The 25,806-nt window shown below is 53.5% G+C and overlaps 2 protein-coding genes and 1 long non-coding RNA gene across 7 annotated transcripts in view; 1 reads left to right on the plus strand and 2 right to left on the minus strand.

Annotated features, from left to right (window-relative positions):
• ASB1 (ankyrin repeat and SOCS box containing 1) overlaps positions 1-1,792 on the minus strand; it is a 227,434-nt gene extending 225,642 nt beyond the window's left edge. For both annotated transcript variants that reach the window (XR_009564497.1, XM_060301618.1), the window contains exon 1: positions 1,419-1,792. Coding sequence is in view for 1 of the 2 variants with exons in the window: in XM_060301618.1 (XP_060157601.1) it covers positions 1,419-1,458 (40 nt within the window). In the remaining variant the exon portion in view is untranslated. The remainder of the gene's footprint in view (positions 1-1,418) is intronic.
• Positions 1,568-11,302, plus strand: LOC132597587 (uncharacterized). 2 transcript variants are annotated; one of them, XR_009564498.1, is made up of 6 exons: positions 1,568-1,861; positions 2,779-2,922; positions 3,756-3,856; positions 6,133-6,344; positions 7,095-7,624; positions 9,999-11,302. It is a non-coding gene; the product is annotated as an uncharacterized lncRNA (long non-coding RNA). The 2 variants fall into 2 exon arrangements; XR_009564499.1 differs by lacking the exon at positions 3,756-3,856.
• Positions 11,303-23,512: 12,210 nt separating this feature from the next.
• The window catches only part of TRAF3IP1 (TRAF3 interacting protein 1), a 67,493-nt gene continuing 65,199 nt past the window's right edge, over positions 23,513-25,806 (minus strand). For all 3 annotated transcript variants that reach the window (XM_030859393.2, XM_030859034.2, XM_060301619.1), the window contains one exon: positions 23,513-25,331. In XM_030859393.2, the coding sequence (XP_030715253.1) occupies positions 25,166-25,331 (166 nt within the window). In that variant the 3' untranslated portion in view covers positions 23,513-25,165. The remainder of the gene's footprint in view (positions 25,332-25,806) is intronic.

A 25,806-nucleotide genomic window follows, 5' to 3' on the forward strand; every position in this document is an offset into this window, starting at 1 on the left:
GTTCTCCTCTAGGCCTCCCTTTGCTGGCCTCTTTTTGACCCACTACCTGCCCAGCTCAACACAGCCTCCTCTCTCCCAGCTCCAGCTCCAAGATATCTTTCAGTTTGCATTTTTCTGATCAGCTTCTCCAATGACAACACAATTACTCGACACAGCACTTAAGCTTTAACTGTGGCCCCTCTACTCCCAGGCCTGCAACACACTCAACAGTAAAACAGCACCACCTGGATATTGACAAGAGTGCCTCTGTGTAAGGCAGAGCCGGTCTTCCTGCCACAAGACTCTTCTCCACACTGGGAAGCAGCTGCCAGTCCTCTTCCCCCAGGTAAACACCTCTCAGTCCCTCCCGCACTCTCACATGAAGTGATGTCCCAGACCCTAAGGTCCTGGCTGCCCCTGGGGTCAAAGTCAATACCAACCAAAGCCCAGGACAGAAAAGGCTTTGTCTGTGTTTTTATTCACTGCAGTATCCCCACCCCCAGCCAGGTCCAGCCAATAGCAGGTCCTCAATAAACCGTTTGTTGGATGAATGAATGGATGGAGGGAGGGATGAAAGGCACTACTTGCACCCGTCTCCAAATCAACATTATACCTTAAATTTTGGCACATTTAAGAGTAATAAGCTCCTTAGTTTATTACTAACTAATAAACTCTTTGGAGGGGTATCTCTCCAGAGACACAGATGAGCGTGTAAAGTCCAGAGCACATAGAAGCATTTGGTACCCGGGGAAAACTGAGACAACAGACAAGGAGGGAACCTCCGCCCACCCCCCGACCCCGCAGGTTAAGAGGAAGCCTCTCCCGAAGGCGGGCAAACGCACTTCCCCGCAAATTCACATTTGTTTGGCAGGAATATTTCAAGGTGGAGACCCTCAGTCAGATGGCTGTTTTGGGCGCGAGCCTTTCGAGCCGCCTAAACCGAACTATGGCACGGCTGCCTCCTCTGCCGGTGGGCAAGGGCCCCTGGACCTGCTGTGTCACTGACAGCTCGCTGGGGTGGCGTTATCGCTGTCCCTGGCCTGTGCGGGGAGGGGGGCGGTTGTTGAGGGCAACCGATGCCAGGATGGAGAGAAGGCACCCGCCCTCCCGGGAGCTGACCTCTGGGGGCTCTCCCGACCGCTGCGCTCACAGCTGGAGGATGACCCACGTCCTCTCTTTACAGTTGGGGTCCCACCCAGCCCTAGAGGCCAGCCGGCTGGCAGTTACGGTGCAAGTTCCACAGCAGGGGAAATCGGCGCGAAGGCTGGTCTCGCGAAGCCGGGCAGCCGGGCACCCCGTGAGCCGCGCTGACCGACCCCCGGCTGCGGGGCGCGGCTCCGTGGGCCCCGGCCGGCCGCAGGGCAACACGCAGGGCCCCGGCCCGGGCAGCCGCCCCGGCCCCCCGCCGCCCCGGGGCCCGGCGGCCGCGCGCACGTTACCTGCGAGCCCAGGTCCGGCCCGCCCGCCGCCCTCCGCCATAGGTGCCGGCCTTCGGCCAGTCGGCAACTCGCCTCCCCCGCGGCCCCCGCCCGGAGCGCCTCCCGCAGACCGGAAGCAGCGCGACCGCGACCACTTCCGGCGCCTCGGGCTGTGGGCCGCGTCGGGGGCGCGGCTTCCGGCGGGCGCGCGCCTCCCTCAGGCGCTTCTGGCGCCTCTAGCAGGGCGCCAGGGCGTCCACCTCCCGCTTCGCTCCCGATGTGAGGACGAACGAGCGCCGGCGCTGGGCGCGCGCTGTCGGAGACGCGTGCTCGGGGGTGCGGGCTGTCGGGGGCGCGCGCCGTCGGGCCCCACCGGGGCTGTTTCGCCACAGAAGAAGTAGAGGAGTCTGGGAAAACACGCTCACCTGGGGGACGGAGCTAATTTGCATGTTCTGGGAACTCTGGTTGGTCGGGCCCGTCCCCGCCCCCACGGAAAGGGCGAGGCCTGCTGCCGGGAGGGTGTGGGCGGGGCCGCGGGAGTTTCGCGCCGGTGTTTGAATCCCACCCGAGCCGGGCTGATGGGGCGTCCCCGGGGAGTGCCGGCTGAAGGAGGCCTGCGCCGGGCAGCGATGGCTCAGCGCCAGTGTGTCCTCGCGCGCTCAGCCGGGGGCTGGGAGCAGCCCCGGGAGAGCGTGGACGTGAAGGTGGGGGACTTTCAGCTCTGTCCTTGCAACAGATTCTGTTGGAGAGGCACGGCACGGCTGGGCATATATTACTGTGGTATTAGGTGAAGGCCCCCCGAAATTCCTTCCATGAAGTCAGGGATCATGTCTATCAAATTACTGTAGCCCAGTGCCTGACACAAAGCGTTTACTGAATAAATTAGTGAACGAAGGAATAACTTTTCTTGCCCACTCGCTTATTAAAATAACGTCGGACCATGTGTACTGAGTTTTGGTTTGTAAGCGTGGATTCCTTAGGCTCCTTCCACGCTCCCCACGGGTGGGGAGTAGGGTTCTGCAGGAGAAGGAGGAGGTCTCCAGCAGACGGGCAGGGAGGGGTGACTGAGGCCAGGTGAAGAGCGGGTTCCGAGTTTTACAGGTGGAGAAAAGGAGCTCCAGCAGGGGACCGATGCGTGTGAGGCTGGAGACCCCCCCCAACAAGCGTGCGTGTGACCCGCTGGCCTGGCCTGTGTTGTAATCACAGGACCGGCCTGGCGTAGGCGGAGCCACACGGAGGGGCTTCGCGTCCCCAGGAGGAGTGTTCAAGTTCAGTGGGGGGCACCACCTGGGCAGCAGGCCCTGCAGGGGTGTCTGTTGGGGGAAGGGAGCTTCCTGCAGCTCTGTTTGGGCTTGATAACAGCAGAGACTACCACCGGCAGGAAAGCCAGGAGTGACGTGCCCTCCAGGGAGCCAGGGGCTTGCCATGCCCACTGGCCCTCCACCAGACCTGCACCTCGGGAACACCTGGGAGCTTGAAAAACTCAGAAGCCTGGACCACCCAAGTGTCCATCAGCGATGAATGGGTGGGTAAACAGTGTAGTCTACCCATACGGGTAGATATATATATATATCTACGGGTAGATATATATATCCCGCCATACGGTGGGATATCATTCAGCCTTAAAAGGGAAGGAAATTCTAACACATACTACAGCACGCGTGAACCTTTAAGGACATCAAGCTGAGTGGAAGAAGCCGGTCACCAAAAGGCCAATACTGTTTGATTCCACTCATGAGTTTCCTAAAGAAGTGAAAGTCATAGAGACAGAAAGCAGATGGTGGTGCCAGGGGCTGGGGGAGGGCGAGCGGGAAGTCGCTTGATGGGCCTGGAGTTTCAGTTTGAGAGGATGATAAAGTTCTGGAGATCCGTTGGTTGCACGACAGAGTGAATGTACTCACTACAAAACTGGGCACTTAAGGTTAAAACGGTAAAGTTTTTTATGTATGTCTTAACCACAGTTATTAAAAAAAAAAGCCTGATGCCACCCCACCCCAGAGATCCTGATGCAGGCGATCTGGGATGTGGCCTGGGCATCAGGATTTTTGAGGCTCCCAGGTGATTCGAATGCAGCCAGGCTGAGACACCTGCCCCAGCCAGCTTCAGCTGCACTGCCCCCGTCCCAATATCAGGGCCTTTGCAACCAGGGGTTAAGTGGCCTGAGCAGAGTGTCACGCCCTGCTGGCGCCTGGCTCTGATATTGCCCTGGGGATCCCATCTGTTCTCTAGAAAGACCTGAGGCCCCACTGGGTCAGAGGCATCCCACCCCTCCTCCTAACTGCCCACGGGGCATGGGTCAATGCTCTCAACACCAGCAGGTACTGGAGGGAGCACTAACGCTCGCCCTGTTGTTTTCAGGACCCTGAGGTCAGGGAGCCTTGGTACCGTGCCCACAACATACAGTGGCCCAGTCAGGACTCAAACCCAGGACCGTCCAGCCGGGCAGCCGCTCTCCTCAGGTCTCACCTTCCCTCCAGGTCCTTTAAGCCCAAAACACCCACCGACAAAGGGCTGTGAGTGAATGGAACAGATGGAATTCATCAGATCACGTGACCGACCCCCTCCCAACAGGAACTCCCTGGTGCTGCCACAGCTCTGGGAGCACCAGCCCTGGACAGACACAGGGCCAGTGCCACCTTCAGGCAGAGTAGGGGGCTGTCCCCGCACCCCTCCAAGTCCCAGGGGCACCCTGGCATTTTCCCATCGCGTCACTTCCTCCTACCCCAAAATCCCCTGTCGCCTCCTGCTGCCATCTGACAGCTCAGGCCTGCCCCACAGCAGCTCACTTATCTGTGTCCCCAAAACAAAACACCCAATGTCCGCAAATGATCCCTCCTTGGAGTCTGGACCAGTCTTTCTGGAGGGCAACTTGGCATAAAATGTTCATAATCCTTGACCAGAAATTGCTCTTCTAAGCGTTTATTCTCGGGAAATAATCAGATGCGTGAGAGATGTTGCTACAGGGTTGCTCATTAAGCATAATGTTTACAGAAAAAAATGTCCAACAATAGCTTTCTGGCTCAGGAGGTCCGGGAAGGGGCAAGGACTCCTCTCCTAACCAGCCCCTAGTCCCCTCCCCCCTGCAGGGAGCCAGGACCTCCTCTGGAAACGCTGCAGGTGCTGGGGCAGCTAGAAGCCAGAGCCCCCAGCTGCGCGGGGGGAGGGCTCCTGCCCCGGGCTTGGGGTGCTGGTGCCGTCGGCAGCTCGACCCCCGGAGCCCAGCCCAGGACGGGGCAGCAGACGGCCACCCCGCAGGGTGGGAAACGGGCAGCTCTCCTGATCCTGGGCCCCTGGGCCTGTGTTTGGGGCGTCTGCTCTCAGGGCCTCGGGCCTCAACCCCCTTTCGGAGATCTCCTTTGCTGCTCCCCTCCCCCCCTGCCCTTGGCCTCCAAGGAGGAAGCAGGGCCACTCACTCCTCACGTTTACCCAGGAGACCATGAGCAAGGGCAGCCCTCACCCTCGGCTTTGCCCTGGAAACACCTGACCGGCCCTGCTCTGCAGACCCTGCCTCTGCCCTTCAGAGTCCCCGCCGCCGCCGCGGAGCCGAGGTGCCGACCCTCCGAAAGGGGGCGGAGCCTGGAGTCCGCCAGGAGCCGGGCGCCAAGTCCTTCTGCCTAGCAACCAGTTCAGGGCGCAGCTCCTCCGGGCCTGCGTCTCCTGTGAAACGGGGCTGATGACCCCTGTCTGCAGGATTACTGTAAAGACACGAAATTCCTCAGGAAGTGCACTCGCTTCCCGGTCCGGAGAGAGCCTCAGAACAAAACGGGCATCAGTGCCACGGCCTGCTCCGTTCTCCACCCCACACCCGCCCGGGGCACCTACTGCGCTGCTGGCCCCTGGGGGTGGGGGCGGGGTCCAGACGTGGGAGAAGCCTGAACCTGCGTCCCCAGGGAGCAGAAGGGGCAGATTCTCAGAGAATGACTCCCCCATCCCAGGCCAGCCCAGTCTGCCCCAGGCTGAGGGGCTCCCAGAACGCAGGACCCCAGTTTTCAAACCGGAGTGAGCTGGGACCCTCCCCACCCTGCAGGATTGCTCCCAACCACCCTGCCTCACCCTCCCTCCCTCCGGCCCCACCAGGTTGATTCTGTGCCCTGCGACTCAGGCTCTGTCGCTCTGACCCACAAACTCCTAAATGGTCCCCAGAACTCCGGAATGTTCCTTCTCTGGGCATCTGGGGCCCTTTACAATGCAGACTCCAACCTCCCACCTAGAACCCAACCGTCTGCACACACCCGGAGGCCCGTCCACGCCCTCAGCCAGGGGACCTGCCTCCCAGCTCAGCAGGTGCCTCCCCCATCCCCACCCACCCAGCTGGGCGCCTGGGCTCCTTGCCAGCCTCCACCCGTGGTTCTGGGCCCCATCTCCTCTCACCTTGACTTGCAGCTGCGGGAGGAGGTGTCTTATCTCTCCTGGCAGAGGTGCGGCTTCCTCGAAAGCTGCTTCTGCTCACAAAGATATTTAGATTCCCTCACAAGAGCTCGCTCGGGACTTGACATTGAACAGACGGCCAGAAGTGACAGCCACCTCGGCTGGGCACTGAGCCTGGTGCAGGGTGAGCCAAAGTGGACACTTACCATGGAGCCTGTGGTCCAGTAGGTGGGGTGAATAGTGGTTCCCCAAAAAGAAAAGTCCACCTCCTAACCCCTGAAACCTACGAATGGGACGTTATTTGGGAAACAGGGTTTTGCCGATGTAATTAAGTAAACGATCTCCATCATCCTGCATTTAATGACAGATCTTTGGGTTTGAAAGGAAGAGGGAGATCTGAGACTCAGACACAGAGCAAGAAGGCCACGTGAGCAGACAGAGCCTGGAGGGATGCGGCCACAAGCTAAGAGCCACCAGAAGCTGGAAAAGACAGGAAGGGTCCTGCCCGAGCGCCTCCAGAGGGAGCGTGGCCCTGCTGACACGCTGATTTCAGACCTCTACCCTCTAAACCGAGCACGAGTACGTGTCCGTTGGGTGAAGCCTCCCGGTGTGTGCACTTGTCACGGCAGCCACAGGAAACTCACACCCAGCCATAGACCAGAATCACAGATCACCCGCGGAGTGAGGGCCACGAGAGATGGAGCGGGGCCGGGGAGCAAGAGGACGTCTGCAGGAGTCAGGGAGGGTGAGAAGTTAGCCACAACGAGAGAGGACGCGTCGCAACCGCGGCACCGGACAGTTGGGCAAAGGCCCTTCTGGGGCCTGGGAGGGGAGGGGAGACCCTGTGGACCTGGTGATGCCGGGTCCTGTGCTGTGTCACAGGAGGTCCACAGGGTTTTACCAAGCAGTGTGGTGATCAGACCCAGGTTTGGACAGAGCCACGCTGGCTCCCGTGTGTGGGAAATCGAGGGGAAAAGGGCGCAGGACTCCAGAGAGACCCGGGCAACCCCGTCCCCGCACCGGCTGAGGGGACAGAAGACGCTGGCCTTCATGGGTCCAGTGTCCCCGCGTCCGGCGCTGAACAGTCCTGTGCACCCCTGTGAGCTAAGAGTGTGTCCTGTGAGAGACAGTCAGGAGGCAAAACGAACACAGACCAGGCGTCCCCAGAAGCTGGTTCAAGTACCAGGAGCCTTTGGTTTGGTCTGGGGACACGGGGTGGCCAGGGCGTCAGGCCAAGCTGAGCTTGGAAGGCTGGCTGCACGGGACCCAGCAGCCTCTCTGCTCTGTTTCCCTCCTTGACCTGCCATGTGTGTCTCTTTGTGTCGCCAGGTGACAAAGCAGTGGCTTCAATAATCACCAGGTGTCGTCGTACGTCATCCCGCGTGGTTGCTGTGCGGCAGGAACCTGGCCCCGGGCACGGCGGGAACGGCTTGGTTCTGATTCATGACTGAGGTCTCAGCCAGGAGACCCCGAGGCTGGGCTGGGCCATCTGAAGGGACACAGGCCGATGCTGGCTGTTGGCTGCGGCTTAGCTGGGGCTGCGGAAGGAACACCCGCGTGTGGCCTCCCCACGTGGTTAGGGTTCCTTACAACGTGGTGGCCGGATTCTACTGGGAGCATCCGGAGAGAAGGGGAGACAAAGAGGAGAGAGGGAGCGAGGGAAGGGGATGCATGTCTTACGACACCTCGGAAGCCGTGAGCATCATTCCCGCTGCGGTCTGTTGGTCCAAGAAGTTACAAAGGTCCGCCCGTGTTCAAGATGCCAGCATGGACCCCACCTATCTCTCTGTGGAGGAACATCAATGTCACGTCCAAAGAAAGGATGCGAGATGGGATATATTTTGCTGCAGCTATTCTGAGTAATACAATCTCTTTCTCTCAATCTCTCTCTGTCTCTGCCTTTGTCTCTCACTGTTGCCCTGAACCTTGGTGTTTCTCTGTCCCTCTCTCTCCCTCTGTCTCTTTAGCACCCTCCCTGTCTCTCTCCCTGCCTGTCCTGTGCGTGCGCCCATCCCCTCTCTGCAGATGGACTTCCTCGGCCCGGCCGTCTCTCAGCTACTGCCCCTGGCAGCCCTCAGTCTCACTGAGTCAGAAACTCCTGCCTGACCCTCGGTGACCAACAGTTCAGGCATCCACCTCCCCCTGGGTCTCTGGATTCATTCTGGGGACAGAACCCTGGCCAGCCAGTTGGCCATGATCAGCTTCCTCTGGCCCAGGAGCCCCTGCTCCAAGCCTGGAGTCCAAGGACTCCACAGGCTGTGTCGACCGGCAGAGTCTGGCCACCTGGATAATTAAAAGCCTTTGCTGTGGTCTGTAGCTGAGGGGTTGTTGGCAAAAGCTCGGCCTCTGTGCACCGGTGCTGAATCAGATCTTGGAGTTTTGGGTGAAGTAGAAAAGAGCAGCTTTATTGCTTTGCCAGGCAAGGAGGGCCACATGCCCTTCAGAAACTGTGTGTGACCCAACCCAGGAGGATCTGCTGAGGAGTTTATAGCAATGGTTCAAGGGCGGGTTTGCTGATAAGGATCAGGGTGCTTGCAAGGCCTGCGCTCCTTTCATCTGGCCTCAGGTGCTCTCCTCCTAATGAGCTGCTCTGGTTCCTTTAATCTGGCCTCAGGTGGTCTCGTCCTAATGAGCTGCTCTGGTTCCTTTAATCTGGCCTCAGGTGGTCCCTTGATGAGGTTATGAAGCTGTGATGTTCTCGGGAATGAAGAATGCCAACATCTTCCATTTGTTGGGGGTTACAGTTCTGTAAAGAGCTCAAACACACTGTTGTATTTGTCCCTTGAGGAGGGACCAGGACCCTGGCCCAAGGCTGCTCTACTGCTTCCTGGCCGCTCCTCCCTTGTCTCTGCATCCCCTCCCTTCCCTGATTAGCAACTGTTTGAATCTGCGCTTTAGAACTCAGGGAAGGTCATGGACGCTGGAGTCTTGTCCCTACAAACAAGAAGCAGGGGATATGGAAAGGCATCCGTGCCCAGGAGCCCCACAGGGTCCTGCTCGGTTTCCGAGTTTCCCTCTGAACAGTGAGTTGACGACTTGTCAGGAGAGGCTCTTCTCAAACCAGTAAAGGAGGAAGGAATCTATTGGCCTGTTGTAGCAGAAGCTCTTGGTGCCCTGGAACCACTGCCAAGAGGTGAGAGAGAGAAGGACCTGGGAGTGACAGCCCTTACCTGAGGCAGGGCAAACGCTGACTGTAATTCCTACCTCAGAGCCCCCCACGGGATCCAGCTGAGGCCTGAAATCAGATTCCACCTGTTTCCACTCTTCCACGTCCCCCGTTGCCACTCCCTGCCCCCCTCCCCAGGCAGCCACTGCCTTAAGAAATCACTTGCACACAAATCCTTGCCTTAGGGTCTGCCCAGGGAACAGGGAGTTGGCGCATGTAACTGAGAAAGCTGGCGAGTGTGAGATCCAGGCTGGCAGCCTGGAAACTCAGACAAGAGCTGGTGTTGTCACCTTGAGCCCAAAATTTGTAGAGCAGCCGAGCAAGCTGGAAACTCAAGACAGGGTTTCTATGCTGCAGTCTTGAGTCAGAATTCCTTTTTCTCAGGGAAACCTGGTTTTGTCCTTAAGGCTTTCAACTGGCTGAGGCCCACCCAGATTATCCAGGGTAATCTCTTTAAAGTCAGTGAATTGTAGATGCTAATTCCATTTATAAAATACCTTCACAGAAGCACCCAGACAGGTGTTTGACCAATAACCTAGCCAAGATGACCCATAAAATTGAACCATCACACCTACCAAGTCATCCACAGAATGGGATGTCAAAGGTGGGATGGTCTTCAGGCACAGCTGGATCCAGGAGCTCAAAGTCTGGCCCTAGGTCTCACCCACCTCCAGACTTGCTTTCCTCCGTGTGCAGTCTCCACTGTGACAGTTTCTTCTGTGTTGCATCACCACAGGCCTTCAAGCTCCTCGCTCAGTAACTGCAGGAGAAACCTCTCAGCCCACATCACATGTCCATCCCAAAGAGTATTCTGACTGTCCTGCTGGGCCACGTGCCGACACAAAGGCCGGTGCAAGCCCGTGGCTGGGTCCTCCGCCAGGGCACTGGGGTGAAGGAGGAGTTCTGCAGAGAACTGGGAAAAGGAGAGCCAGAAGGTGACCAAAGGAGCCAACACAGCACAGTAGCTCCTCTAAGCCGCGCTGCTCAAAGCGCCTTGCTTTGGTCACTTTCCTTCTCAGAACTTATGATGTTTGAAGACAACATGAATTTATCTTATTTTCTCACAGGTCGAAAGCCAGAAAACACATGCCATTCAACTGTCAGTGGACACGGAGATGGTCACCTTCATCCAGGTGACACCGCACCACCTGCTCTGCTTTTCCCTGCAGTGGTCGGTCACACCGGGGTCAGGACCAAGGGTGCATGCCCTGCACAAGGGCCCGATGAAAGGCTACTTCTGAGTCCATAAGGTAACAGAAGAACGTCCTAGGTTACAGTTAATAAAGGTCATTGTTACTGGATGTGAACAAAGCCGGCCTTCATTTCTTTATTTGGTGGCCCATTTGGTGAAGCACTTAAGAAACGCCCAGGCCAACATACACATATAATGGTTTTAATTACATCCTGTGAATTTATTCTTCCAGAGAGGAATATTTCTCAGGGAAATGTCCATAAAAGCAACTTTCACAGCAGTGTGATTGTGTGTGTTTCCTACAGGAAGCCTGTTTAGTTTAAGTCCCACTCTGAGTACAACTTTTTACAAAGACAGGGGCCCGAGAAGGCTGCCAACAGCCCCAGAGATGGTGATGTCATGGCCTGGGACACCAGGGATACTGGGCGTGAGGCCTGCCCCCCCATGAAAAGAAGGCAGAGTGGGTGAGGGCAGAGTGGTTCCCACTGACTCACTCTCTGGGCAACCTTTAGTGAGTTTGCAGGGTTATTTCCACACTCAAAATAAGCTTGACAGGATGGGCAAATATAGATACAACATCGTATGCAACAATTTGAAAGTACAGATTCTTTTCAAAATAACGTGAGAAGAACAAGTGTAGGCAAGTATGGTGGTTCCTCAACACATTAAACAGAGAAATACCATATGATCCAGCAATTCCAATTCTGGGTATGTATCCAAAAAAAATGGAAAGCAAGCATGCAGATAGATATTTGCACACCCACACTCATAGCGGCATTATTCACGATAGCCAAAAGGTGAAGGCAGCCCAGGTATCCACTGACAAGTGAGTGGGTGAACAAAGTGGGGTCCATCCACAGCACGGAATGGTATCAGCCTTGAAAAGAAACGAAATTCTGACACAGGCTACGACACGGATGAACCTTGAAGACACCGTGCTGAGTGAAAGGAGCCAGTCACAAAACGACAAATAGTGCCTGACTCCACTTATATGAGGTCCCTGGAAGATTCAGATTCATCGACACAGAAAGTAAAATGAGTGTCGCCAGCGCTGGAGGAGGAGGGATGGGGAGTTAGTGTTTAATGGGGACAGAGTTCCGTTCGGGAAGATGCAAGAGTTCTGGCGATGGATGGTGGTGACGGTTGCACAACTATGTGAATGTGCTTAACGTCACTGAATATACACTGAAAAATGGTTAAGATAGTGAATTTTATGTTATGTGTATTTTACCACAATAAGAATAAAAGGGGGGATAATGACATGTCACAATGCTGTTTGTTAAGCCCAATAAAGTGATAAATTGTGAAAAAAAGTTACATGGCATTCTACGAAATTGACTACATGCTAGGCCATATGCGGCCTCCACTCAGCTCCAAGGTGTGGCTGGTCCCATTCTCTCCTGTGATGCAATCAAACCAGAAACCAAGAACAAAAAGATAAAACGGGGGAGGGGGAAGTACGTGTCTGACAACAGGCCAAAGAAGAAATGACTATGGAATGAGAAAATATTTGCAGCTGAACCAAAATAAGTCCTCCATTCAATGAAATAGCATTCAGCTACCAAAACGATGGTTAAGAGAACAAAAAGACAAGGGGGAAATACACTAAATTCTTCCTGAAGATAAGAAGTCCACATTGCGTAACAACACAAGCCACATTGTCTCAACAGTGTGAACATGTGGCTGATGTGTGCGTGTTGCATATGCATAAAAAATAGATGCGATTGTAAAGAAAAAGGAAATTTAAAGATGGGAAAACAGATACCGGCAACCAGCATATAAATCGTTAGCTTTGGAAGATGGGATTATGAGTCATGTTTATTTCCTTCCTGATGCTGTTTTCTAACTGAACAAAAATTAAGTGAGCAGGAAACCGAAACAATGAATGTCACTGGGACAAAAGTAAGAGTAGCTGTGTGGGCGGAGCACAAGGAACCCCCAGCACCCAACTTTTGGTCCCCTGCGTGTTGATCCAGCCACTCAAGCAGGATCGATGGAAGGGCATTGGGTGGTCAGAGAAGGACACGAGACCCCCGCTTCCATCCTCTGCCTTCCCAGGTGAGGGGTGCCACTGGCGGGACCCCTGGAGTCAACGAGGCCAGTTCTGCTCTGTCTTCAATGCCCCCCTAAGTCCTCTGGCTCTCCTCTCATCCTGGAGCCCCAGCCGACCGTGCCAGACCCCGGGAAGCACCTCAGTACCCCAGAGCCTGCTAAATCAAGGGGACTCAGAACTTTCAGGAGGCCCTCCAGCCCCCAGTCCGAACCAGAGGTCCAAACGGAAGACGTCTCCTCCCCTGATCGGAGGGAAGGGAATTATAAATATCAACAATGAGACAATGCATAATAATATATTCTCAAAATACTAGTGGTATAAACATGTGTAGCACACAACTTACAAACAACAAGACACACAATATTATAAATTCCACAGAGGCCCGCAATCGATTCTCACAGAATGCTTTTGTGGATTTTTGCTGAACTTTTGTGTTCATAGTCAACCTATGGCTGTAACTGACAAACAAGTGTAGCTCTGACCTGAATGTCAGTTAACGTTTTCATTTATTTTAACAAGTAAGAGAAAAGAGATACAATTCCTGCAGAGGAACTTCGGTTGTTTGGCAATGACACGAGTGATGACTTTGCTGAACTGAATAATCATTTTTGAACACTGGAATGAATTGCCTCCATTTTTTGTGCTATTCACCATGTAATGGCTACAGATATGCACACTTTATTATCACTCTCACTCTATCAAAGTTGCCAGTTTCCATGGTGTAAATACTTCAACCTTGGCCAAAAGGGACTTAACTGAATTTGGATTCGGGGAGAGATGCAACACACAGTAGTATTCCACCATACAGATAGGCCCAAAGGCGGAGCTAAGAGTAGAAAGTGATAAAATAATTAAGAAGCGATGAGTTTTCAGTATCCACTACTTTTGTTTTTTAACACAACAGCTCGCAGAATTCCGGAAAGTTTAACAATCGCTTGTACGAGCAGCTCCAGCTCACCGTGCCCCCCTCGACCTGTGCTCTGGCCCTCGGGGTGCCAGTGTCTGGGGCATGTGGCCCTGGAGGTCTGGAAGTGCCCCTCAGGCAGGGCCCTGCAAGGCTCCTTCTGGGGGGACAACGAGGGGAATGCTCACCCCAGAGACAATTCTTCTCTTTATAAACTGGGACCTTTCCATTCCGTTGCTAAGGAGTCTAATAAGAGTTTTATTTTAAAACCACAAATGGTTGTTCTGGCAGCTGTAAAAATAGGGGAAATACTGAGATGGACGTGCAGTTTTACAGGCGATAGAAGAGAGGCTTGAGGAGGGCTGGAGGCTGGTCCACAAGCCCTGCCCACGGGGCTGTGCTGGCAGCGGGACACAGAAGCCACTGCTAAGGGGACAGCTTCCTTCCACAGCACTGCGGGCTGCAAGAGGCACGTCCACGTGCTGACATGAGGTTCTGATTTTGCATCCATCCGAACGAGCTTAATGCCTGCCTAAAAGCCACGGTTTAAGAGCTTCCATTTGCAAGTTCTATTTTTAAATACATCCCGGTGTTTGTACTGAAACTGCCCCAAAGATGCTTTCCTTCAGAACCATAATCCCTGGAAATGGAAAACCCATCGGAAGAATGCAGCTCTGCTCCACTCCCTGGGTGCGTCCGGGTAAAGTGAGGAATGAGGTCACCTTCGAGGTGGGTCCAGCCACACTGGGGACAGGACGGGCGTGAGCCCCAGCGGCCGGGCGGCACTCAGGCTGCACGATGGTCCGTGGCACTTGTGCCTTTGTGGGCCCTTCTTTCACAAAAAATATTAAAAATTCTATTTTACAACCACATTGTTATAAAGGCAGATGTATTAATATTATATATTCAAACATTTACTCTGACCTAAAAGTTAATTTTTTTAATTATAAAAAGTTACAACGCTTTCCCGGGCCCCTCAAAGTGCTGCACCTGCTGTGCCCGGTGGGTTGGTGGGTCCTGCCAATGCGCCCAGTGGCTGTGGCCCTTGGGCTGATGGGCCAGGTATCAAGGTCTTGGCTCAGGTGTGCGGTTTGAGACGGGCAGGGGGTGACCGTCATCCTACAGACTTGGGCGGGGAGGCGTCCTTGCTGGGGCACCAGCCAAAACAACAAACGGGCTTTTAGAAATCACTGACTCGCCCTTTCTTAGCGGTGTGCTCACCCAGATGACAGAACAAGGAACCCACCCCGGGGACCGGCAAGCGATGTGTTCTCAGCTCAAAGGCCAGCAGCCCTGGACCCGGCCTCCACGCTCTTCAACTCAGCCCAGGTTTGCTCACCTCAAAGGCAGCTGGACAACATGCCTGGGGCTTAGACCTGGCAGAGGCCTGAGACTTGCTAACACAGCCTCGGTTTTCTCATCTGTAAAATGGGTAGCTAAGGCCTGACTCCCAGCCCCAGAGAGGCTCACATGAGAAGGTGGGAGGGAAAGATCTCTGTAAACAATTCCATGCCAGGAGGGCTCTTTCTTTTTCCCTGTATCTCTAACAAAAGAGCGGAAGGGGCTTCCCTGACAGAGGGAATTCCAGGCCCTGACCAAGGTGCCAAGCCCTGGAAACCCCCAGGGCAGCTACAGCCAACCCAGAGAGCCAGTGCCAGGCACGCGATCACAGAAGACAGCTTTCCCCGGGGTTTAAATGAAAACTCTGGAACACCCTGGAAGGGTCTCAGGCTGCTTGAAAGTGAAACAGAAAAATTAGCAAATGCTCTTGTCCCGATCGGTCTCTGTCCTGAGAGGCACATCCTCCTGAAGCTGCCTGCCCGTCGCCCCCAGTTTCCTGGGGCCACGATGAAACCTCCTGAAAGGCGGTTTGTATTCAGGAGAGAACGATGACATCCACCCCTGGCTGGAGGAGGGCAAGGCGAGGCCTCTCCCGGCAAACTTTGAGCAGCGGAGGGGAATGGAGGCTGCAGGTCCATCAGGGGGGCAGGAAGCACAGCCGGGCTCAGCCTGCAGGGGCTCCTGAAGACCACATCTGCTGACCTGGCAGAGTCGGCAGGTAGAGCAGGGAGAAGGGTGGGTGGAGATCTGGGCTAGTGGGATGGGTCATTCCTTGTGGTGGGCAAGGCCTGAAGAAGCAGAGGGAGCCTCCAGCGAACCCCCCAAGGCATCCCTGGGAAGTGGCCAACCAGCCTCTGCTTGCACACCTCCTGAGACGGGGAGCTCGCTATCCACACCACCTACGGACCGCTCTGTCTGAATGGAGACTTATTCCTTACACAGGGCCAAGGCCATCTCCCTGTATTTCGCATGCACAGGTCAGTGCTAGGGCCGCAGAGAACCTTTTATCTGAAGGTTCCTCCACCCACCGGACCTTTTATCTGAAGACAGTGGTCATCTCCCTGCTCCAGCTTTTTCTTCAGTCAGCCAAATATTCCTGTTTTTAATTTTGAGAAGTACTTCCAGAACGCCCTCTAAAAATACTGACCGACTTACACACCACATCCTCAACCACACCATGCATTTTTTTTTTTTTTTTTTGCGGTACGCGGGCCTCTCACGGTTGTGGCCTCTCCCGTTGCGGAGCACAGCCTCCGGACGCGCAGGCTCGGCGGCCATGGCTCACGGGCCCAGCCGCTCCGCGGCATGTGGGATCTTCCCGGACCGGGGCACGAACCCGCGTCCCCTGCATCGGCAGGCGGACTCTCGACCACTGCGCCACCAGGGAAGCCCCACACCATGCATTATTAATCTTTCTAACCTCTGCCAGCTGAAAACTTGTGCCAGTGTGATGCTCGCGTTACATTACGTGAGTACTAGTCGATACTTATACAGCCCGTACTACGTGTCAATTATTGATCTTTGTACTTTATAACCAGTAACATATTTATCCTCTGACGACAAACTATGAAGCCGGTGCCATGTGGATTAACCCAATCAAACACATGGGCAGGTGAGGCAAAAGCTTAGGCCATTTGCCCAAAGCCACCAGCTAACAAAGGAGCCCTCCTCAGGCTGAGGGCTGGGCACCCTGACCTGCTGGGGTCTGAACCCGAGTCACTCTCTCCAGCCTGGACTCCCAAGCTCTCTGCCCCTTTATCCCTTGATGATAAGGCCAAACGCTGGTTTCTGGCTCCTTCCATGAATTGACTGCCTATTTTGTCACTTCCTTCCATCATTCAATTGGACCATAGTATTTTTCTTATTAATGAGAGAGTCTTTGCCTCTTATGAATATCAACTCTTTGTTAGAGACACGACAAGTATTCCTCCCAGTGAACCATTGTTCACTTTTGCTTGGCTATACAGAAATTTTTATTTCTTATGCAGCCAAGTATATATAATTTTTTTCACTTAAGGCTTCTGAAAATGTCTTTTTTAGGAAGTTCTTCTTCACCTTAAAATATGTTTAGCACTTAGTACCCTCTCTTCTAAGTGCTTTATTCCGATACGTTACACTGCCTCTCACAAAACAGAACTATCATAAATAACAAATGTATTAATAGTATAATAAATATATCAATAAATTATATAAACATTTATACATATTATCAATATAAAATATTCTCCAATTCTTTTCTTCCGGTACTCTCATACGTTTTGAACGGTTTAACTTCTTGGACTTTATCTTTGTCTGTAATAGTTTTGCCACATGGAAAACTACACGTTCCAATGCATTTATTTGGACACCAATCTGAAATACTTCTGCTTTGAAGTACATTTATCGGAAATCAGAATTCCTAGACTTATGTGTCTGGAGGGGGGTCCTGTGCTATTTCAGTGGTTCATGTTTTCCTACACCGGTTCCACTCTGTTACAATTACTAGAGCTTCATCGTATGTGATCAGCTTACATTTCTTCAATAACGTCACTGGGATTTGAATTTTTACTGTTCAATTTCCAGGTTTCGGGGAGAAAGGTCTGTTTGCGTCCCTGAGGCCTGCACCCTGCCCATGCTCTGCACCCCCCGGGAACCCAGACTCGCCGTTTCCCTGGCCCTTCCCTGTGCCGCGCCCTTGCCCACACTCCTGGGCACCCCTCCTCCACCCCCCGGGCAGAGGAAGCTAAGGGTCCACACAGCAGAGCTGGACCCGGGCAGCCCGCCGTGCTGGCTGGAGTGCAGTCCCGTGTCGGGCTGTCCTCCACTTGCCCACCCTCGGGCCTCCTGTCCTGGGGGGAGCCGGCAGCCAGCCCTGCCTGGTCCCGCCCCTCCACGCGCCCTGTGGCTCGCGACCAGGACGACAGCCGGAGCCCCGGGGAGACCTGTGCCCACCCAGCCCCGTCTGTCTGTCCCCTGGGCAGGGTGGGCACGTCTGCACTCAGGAAGCTGGGAGTCTGGGAGGGCGGGGCTGGCCCCTCACTGCCCAGGTCAGAGGGCTTCATGTGCTTTACGAAGACAGCGCCTCCCAGAACCGTCAGGGCCCTCAGCCCCAAGGGGCCCCATGCCCGGCTTTGGGACCATATCGCTCCTCGGTGCCCCCAGCCAGGAGGCCCGAGTCCCCTCAGTGGCCACAGGCCGAGGCAAAGCTGCCCCTTTTGTGTCCAGCTCTGGGTGTCCTCAGGCCAAGGCCTCTCCTAAGACCTCAGCTCAGACCACAGTCCGTTCTCTCACAGGAAAACGCGCGTAGCCAGCGATCCAAACACGGACGAGGGGACAGTCCTGGACTTAACTGTGCGTCTGCGGCACATTCTCTCCTCGAGCCAGGAAGGAGATGTGCGACCCTCCAGCAAGATGGGGACACAGCCCACCTGCCCTGAAGGATGAAGGAGCTGAGGAGCCCCCAGGAGCCCCGTGTGAGCCAGAACGCTCTTGAGAAGCCCCCTGATGCTGAGGGGTTGTGGCGACCCCGTCCACAGGCATCTACAGCTCAGAGATGGTGTGCGGGGACACCCAGGCCACACAGCCTCCAAGTCCCGAGCTCTCCCCAGGCCACTGGCCTCCTTCCCACCAGGTCTGCCTTTGCCTGTGGGGTTTAAGGGAAAGAAACGAATCTGTCACCAGAGGAGACCACCTCGGCAAGAGCAGAATTCACCTGGAGAGGTGGGGTCCGGCAGGGAGAGGGACCTGCACTCCCCCGTGAGGCACCTTGGTTCTTCTCTGCCAGCGGAGGAGAAACATGGCTCAAGTCCTGGTTGGGGGGCTGGGGGAAAGGTCCAGGGGTCACGGGGGGGGCGCATCTCATCTGTAACCCTGGCGGCCAGTGAGACGTGCCCCCAGCCAGCACGCCACCCTCAGCCTTCAGATACTGACCCGTCTGCCCCTTACTGTTGATGATGAACCTTGTTTGGGCTTTGAAACACTGTGGCGTGATCCACGGACACGACAGAGACCAGTGATGGCAGCAAGTCACTATCTGGCCCGACCTTTGATTTTCAGGTCCATCGGGGGCTTTGAGTCTACAGTTCAGAGCAAGACCCGGGAACCAGCCCCCAGGACCGGCAGAGGAGGACGTCCTCCTCCACTTGGGGAAAAAGGCTGCACAAGCCTGAGACTTTTCTTGAGCTGGGAGCTGAGGCCACAGGACAAGCACGCGGCACAGAACCCAAAAGAGGGCAGAGCCCAAGCCAGAAGGAGAAAGCCTGGAGCGGGGGCCACCCTCCTGCGGGTGTTCTCCACAACCTCCCAGAAGATGCTGGACAGCTTTTCACCATGTATCCCTCGCGGTGTAGACCTGGGAAAGGGAGCAGCAGCCACTGGAGGGGCAACACCTCCTACTGGAACCTTCTCCCCCTCCCCCTCTGTGGGGCAGCGACAAGCACTGTCCGTTTCAGGGCACTGCAGGCAGGGAAGTGTGCTGGGTCCGGAGCTGCAGCCCAGGGCGGGCAGGAGTGCTGGGGGGCCGCACCCCAGGGACAGAGAACCACAGAGGGCTGGGGTAAACGGAACAACAGAGGGCGCCCCTGCAGCCCTGAAAGCCAGGCCACAAGCGTCTGGCAACAGGAAATCCTGGAATAATGACTACGTAACACAACTAATTGGTAGAGCAAAAGAATAATCCATCCCGATGAGGCAGGATCTGATCTATGACTGTAAGGATATTCTGACATCAGGTGACCTGGAATATCACATCACCAGGCCAAAGGAGAAAAAGGTACACTCTCCCTAACAGAAAAGAACGATTCAACATCCATTCGTGTTGATCGCGCTTTGTGAGTCGGGAATAGGACGTGTTTTCAATGTGATAAAAAAGTACCGTAAAGCAGCGGTCAACACCGCTCTGAGCAGTGGCACCGGAGGGACCATCCGTCAAGTCGGTCACAAAATGAGGATGGGGCTTCCCTGGTGGCGCAGTGGTTGAGAGTCCGCCTGCCGATGCAGGGGACGCGGGTTCGTGCCCCGGTCCGGGAAGATCCCACGTGCCGCGGAGCGGCTGGGCCCGTGAGCCATGGCCGCCGAGCCTGCGCGTCCAGAGCCTGTGCTCTGCAGCGGGAGAGGCCACAGCAGTGAGAGGCCCGCGTACCGCAAAAAAAAAAAAAAAAAAGGAGGATGATTAGCATCATTATTTGTTTAGCAACATTTTGGGTGAAAGGCAAAGTGGAAAATAATATTTACAACGCAAGACACAAAGGGCTTCTAGAAACAAATCAGAAGAAAAAGGCCAAGAGTCCACCAGAATCAAGGGCAGCTGATCAGAAGACTCAGTTCACAGAAAGCAAACAGTCCTTAAACACACGGCCAGATGCTCGAACCCATTCGAAAAAAGAGAAGTGCAAATTAAACCTCACTGAGATCTGCTTTCTCACCTGTCAGAGTAACAAAAGGCCAAACGTGTGACAATACGCCGCTGGAAAGGCTGTGGCAAAGCAGACACGCCTGTACCTGTACTGGCGGGAGACCAAACAGCACAGCCCACAACCATCGCCTTGAAGCTGAGGTGCCGACATTACGGTGCGTCTACCCCAGCAACCCGGCAACCTCGTTTCTGGGTGTCCATCCACGGACACACCTGCACACGTAAAAAACGAAGCAAAACAAGGTCGGTCACTGCGCAAGGCTGGAAACCACCCGAGGCCAGCGACAGGGAACTGGGCCACACGCACCGGGCACGTCCTTGGGACACTCCGCACGGCTCTGCAGGGAATGACGACGGCCTCTAGGGACTGGCAGGGCGCAGTCCCCAGGATTTGGGAACATTTTAAAAACCAAGATGCAGAATGGCATATATATAGCGTTCTACCTTTTGCAATACTGTGTGTTGTGGGAGTATAAAAATATGTATTCATATTTCCCTAAAGAAACAGAGAGATAAAGGAGAATCTAATAAAAGAGGCTGCCTACAGGGGCAAGAAGGAACAGGGCAGACGGGGATGAGAAGGGGGAGACCGCTCGGTGCGGACCTTTTGCACCACTATTGATCCATGTTAATCTATAATCTATTTCTTAAAAAAGCACTTTAAATAAACATATGGAAGCCATATTTTTAAAATTATAGTTATGCCATATATAAAAATGTGGAATGACTAAGAATACGGATACGTGAGAGCAGTTAACGGTCATTTTCTTTTTTAAAAAGACATACACATAACACTGTCATCGGATGTCACGCCGGGCTCCGTGGGAACATGGCCCAGCCCTGCCGTCCACGCGGACCAGCCGGGCCTCGCCTCCACGGGCATCCCCTGAGGTCGCGCTGTGCCGGCTTCACCACGGAACGCCCCGGGGCGGGGGGCGTCTCCGCGCGCCCAGCGCATCCTGACTGCGGTGCCAGGAGCCCCGGGGTTCCTCCTGCCGCTCTCCTCCAGGCAGGGTCTGCCTGGTCCCATCTTGCCGCGGCCCGGGGAGGTTCTCCGGGGCCTCTGTCCTGCCCGGTCAAGGTCATGCCAGCTGCACACAGCACAGACCCACCTCCTGCAGCTCCATCCAGATAGCTGGAAGGGCATCCAACAGGCCCCCTGCGATTCCCTTCAGGCAACATCAGCTCAGACGGGAGCGTTTGGGGAAGGCCCTGCAACAGTCATGAAGCCAAGACACACGTCCCCGTCTCGCCCCGGGCAAGCAGAGGCCCTGTCACCTGTCTGCAGTGTGGACGCCTCACGAACGCCCCCTGACCTGCGGCAGAGCTGTGGCGACAGTGGGACCCACACGGCTCTCCTGTCGCTCAGAGGGGCCCCGTCACCCCTTCACAGCCATGTGTCACCACTCCTAGATATCAAACAGGGAGAGGGAGAAGGTCATTTGTCATCCAAACCAGAACCCTCCTGCAGGCGGGGAAGGGATGTATTAATAATTATGCCTCAAGAAAAGGCACGGCTGCCACCGTCCTGAGCAGATCGGGGCTATGGCTCCGCTCCCGGGGGTGCGCGTCGCGCCCCAAGTACAGGAGGGCGCAAGAGGCACCGCGCACCCGGCGTTCAGGCCGGGGTCCAGCAAGCGAGGCCCGCGATCGCTGGCCGCCGTCACCCGGCAAAGTGCTGTCTTTGACGGGGACCGTAAACGGCAGACCTAAGTGTTTTTTGGTTTGTTACATCACGGCGACAGCAACGCTAAGAGCCTTTTCCGAGAATCGAACGGGAAGTCCGAGAGTGCAGTGAGGAACAGGACAGATGCTGCGAATTAGCCGACAGGCTGTGGCTGAAAACTGGTGCGGGCTTAGCATCCTCTGAGCTGCCCTGACTCGCCGGCCGCGCGCCTGCGGGGTGTGCTGAGCCAGCGGTGCGGGGGCAGGGGCCGGGGCTGCCGGGGAACCTCGCACACCGAGCGCACCCACCACACTGGCTTACAAAGCCCTGGTTGCGCCTCAGCTGGCCGGCACAGCCTCCGTGACTCAGGCCTTGACTTCCTTCGGAACCCCGTTTTTGGGTTCTTTTTGGGGGGGGCGGGGGTCTGCACCACGAAGCTTGTGGGATCTTAGTTCCCCGACCGGGGACTGAACCCGCGCCCTCGGCAGTGCAAGTGCGGGGCCCTAACCACTGGACGGCCAGGGAAGTCCCTGAAGCCCATTTTCTCACCAGAAAGGCCAACTTGCTTGGTTTAAGAGGCCGATCATCAATCTGGAACTCAGCTCTAAACATGGACGTAAACACTAGTTTTACAGCTTAAAAAGCCATTTAAACATCTTTTCTCTAACTGAATTAAAAAAATAAAAGTCCTTCCCAAAATCCTTTTATGAAAACACATGTAAGCGGCAGAAGGGGACTCTTCCAGGGGCCTCCTGCCCTCTTGCAGAGCCTGTGTGAACCGTACTCACCCAAACACTTTTTAGGAAAACATGAGGCCTTTCGATTAGTGAAGTGCATCACAGGATAGAGGTGAACACAGCCCCGCCAGGCAAGAGCACATCCCGGGAGTGGACGGGCCTGGGGCTTCCTCCCAGCTCGGGCGGTGGGCTCCTGGGGGCAGGGAGGGCATGAGGAGCGAGGCGCTCTGCCTCTGCCCCCCTGGGAGCAGGCAGAAGACCCCGGAGCTAGGAGGGGGTCTGGGTCTGTGCGGAAACCGGTCCTTCAGGGCAGCCGCCTGAGCACAGGGTCCTGCGTGCGGCCTCATCCTGAACCCGATTCTTGTGGGAACTCAAGCAGACTGGTCGTCCTAAGCCCGTGACTGGTGACACCAAGCTGGTAAAGGTCCAGCTACCTCTCCTCTCGCTCGTGTGCCCCAGGGCTGCGCAAGTCAGCAGAAGACACATCCCGGTCAGTTCAGGGCAGCTTGGAAAAGAAGTCTGGGAATATTTCAGGGGCACTTGTCAACAGACTGAGAATTCCAGACCCCCAACCCCCAATCCTAAACTGCACTTATATTGTCACTAAATAACATCATCTGTCTTTACAGATTCCAGTTATCATTTTTTAAGTTGCTTATTAAGAAAAATAAGCATGAATGTCAAAGTAGAAAGCCTGAATTTTAGTCTTGTTATTTTTTTCAAAGGTTTATGTATTTCCTTTAAATATAAATATGTCGGCTCAACTTTTAATTTTTTTTTTTTTTTTTTCTGTGGCCGCACCACGCGGCATGCGGGATCTTAGTTCCCCCCACTAGGCATTGAACCCGTGCCCCCTGCGGTGGAAGGGCAGAGTCTTAACCACTGGACCGCCAGGGAAGTCGCTTAAATTAAAATTTCTGAAGTATGACTCCAGCACGTCTTGAAAACTTACAAGCCAAAGCAGAGAAAAACATTTAATAACCCCTTTTGTGTATTCTATCAAAATAATAAATCACAGGATTTAATTCGTTTGTGATAAATTACAGTAATAACTACATGCAGAGACTTTCTAAAGCTTCCTGAATGGTCTTAAAATTTCTGATAAATGCTTACCTGCCATACATAAGACGTCAATTTATACAGAAAAGGGGTGTCACAATGAGTGAAAATATAAATTTCCCTGAACTTTCTTCAAAGAAAAACAAACTGCACACATTTGAAAACTGAAAAAAATCCAAATGCTTATAAATGCTTTTCTCCAGGTGTGAACTGAACTGCACAACCCATACACTGATAGAAAAAAAATCTGATTATTTTTAATGATTTATGTATAAAAGAAAAATAAATTTTATGATACAATTTGAGAGACTACTTCATACAAAATTTTACTCACAATGTATGTAATTTTTTGCAACACAAAATCTCTAGTCTTATGTACAAATTCATTAAAGGCAGACACCTTCACTTGAAGCAAAACAGGGGCCCTTTAGGATGGTGGCTGCCATCCAAGTCAGTGGAAAAGAGACTATGAGCATGTGAGGGCTGGGGACTGACACACCTGCCCGCCGGCAGTGCTGCATTAGTGGAGCCTCGCCAAACTGAATTTTACGGTAAACTACGGAAAGGAGAAGAAGACCAATGCCTCATGACGGCAGATCTTAATAATCTGACCTTGAACTTACTCAGCTTCGAAAGTCATAGAACTACCTTTGTAACAGATTTATTTTGGAAATTACACTAAGAAAAACTTAACCGTGCCATTTGTGCTAGTCTTTTAAAGAAACAAAACTTTCTCAGGCAAATTCTAACACTTAAAATGGCCCTCCTTGGGTTACATAATAAATACAGTATCTAGAAATAAAAGTATCAGGACCCAGACCTTAAGACCCGTAAGTATGTCTCCAAACAGTGAAATCCTTTATACACAAATTGAAGACTTTAGTAAGTATTTACAATATTATATGCAGTGAAAAACTAAATAAAAACCATGTTTAAAAAAAAAAAAACTTCTGCTTTAAAAAAACAATTTCCAAAAAAACGCTAACATTAAAAAATTTTGCAAATCCATGTATCCTTTTAAGTCTTCCTTTTGCAGTTTTCCCTAAGCTACCTGTCTCTCAGGTGCACAGGTGCTTACACCTGTGCGAAGGAAAAGGCATGATGCCGATGCCTTGGAGAGCAAGCCCCTCTTCTGGAGAGAACGAGGCAAGTGACACAAGTGTGCACGTGGCGAAAACCCAGGGGCAAAATGTTAAAGAAAGTGAGGAAAGGGCCTGTGACAATCTCATGTCCAGATGATGTCCATGAAGGCCATACTCAAACCTCCTTTTTAAATGTATGAACTTTAAGGGCTGGAAATATAAGCAAAAGATAAAAGGGACCAGTAAGAAAATTACATAACGTGTATGCAATTACAAAGAGGTTAAAAATTAAAGTTCACGCGTACCTTATAAAGATACGGGCCGAAATTAACGCTTTTCAAGTGGAAATGAGCTAAAAATATCATTCATTCATTTTCAGGCTTCCTTGTATTTATGAAGCTCCTATCAAAATGTACAGCCATCTCACTCAGTGCTTGACTCAAGAAGTCCTGTCACTAGACTCAGAGTCTGAAATCACGGACGCCTGCATCCCTGGCTGCGCCAGCACCACTCACCTGCTGGCGAATCTGGCACAGAACTGAACAGCCTACGGGGGAAATACAAAGGACAGGCTTGTAAAGAAACTTTTCACACAGGCATTTGCAAGAGCTATTTATAACTAGCAGGTATTCTAGCGGAGGAAGGTAGGAACACATGGTCTTCACACACTGAATATGCCTCGCGCTTGTAAAGCTCTGAAAATCAGTTGGATAACATTGTAAACTGTTCATTGTCTTCAAACGGAAACTTAAGGAGTAACGACGTGCAAACTGAGGGCGACCTTCAGTCTCCGAAACAGTCTGCGCTTTCACCTCCTGGAACTCAGATGGATACTGTGTACCATTTTCTGAATTTTCTCTTCATTCCTCAGAATACTGGCCTTCACGGCGCAGATCCTGTCCTGCTGGTCTCTGACCAGCTGCTCCAGCTCCGCCAGCTCCGCCTCCAAGGGCTCCAGGGCACAATCTGTGATGCTGACGGAAAGCAAAGCCAGGGGCTCATAAATATCTTTCACATTTTACATTTGCTTCTTAATTCAAACAGTGGAAGACAACAAAAGGGGAATTAGTCATTGCATCCAAAGAAAAAGGGTACAAACATAAACGTACTCTTTTAGAGTGAAAAATTAAAATACTTTCAAATTACAGTCACAAAGCCTTGGGGATTTCGATAAGATACATGAAAAATATGGTATCCAAACTGCAAAGTTTGCTGTCTGTTTTAATGTCTAAATCTCGTTTTTGAACACTGACTGCAGATCTTCTCTAACTGCTACAAAGAAATGCACGTTATGCTAGGAACGAAAAAGAAAAAGAAACGTGTTTCCTTCGGGGGAGGAGGTAAGAAAGAGAGGGTCGAGGGGCCGTGGGCTCTCGGGAGCCCTCCCCCTGGGCTGCGGGCACACGTGGGCCCCGGGCCCCGCCCGTCCCCCGCCCCGGCTCCCCCCCC

The sequence above is a fragment of the Globicephala melas genome, chromosome 7 (assembly GCF_963455315.2).
Source record: "Globicephala melas chromosome 7, mGloMel1.2, whole genome shotgun sequence".
Classification (NCBI taxonomy): Eukaryota; Metazoa; Chordata; class Mammalia; order Artiodactyla; family Delphinidae; genus Globicephala; species Globicephala melas.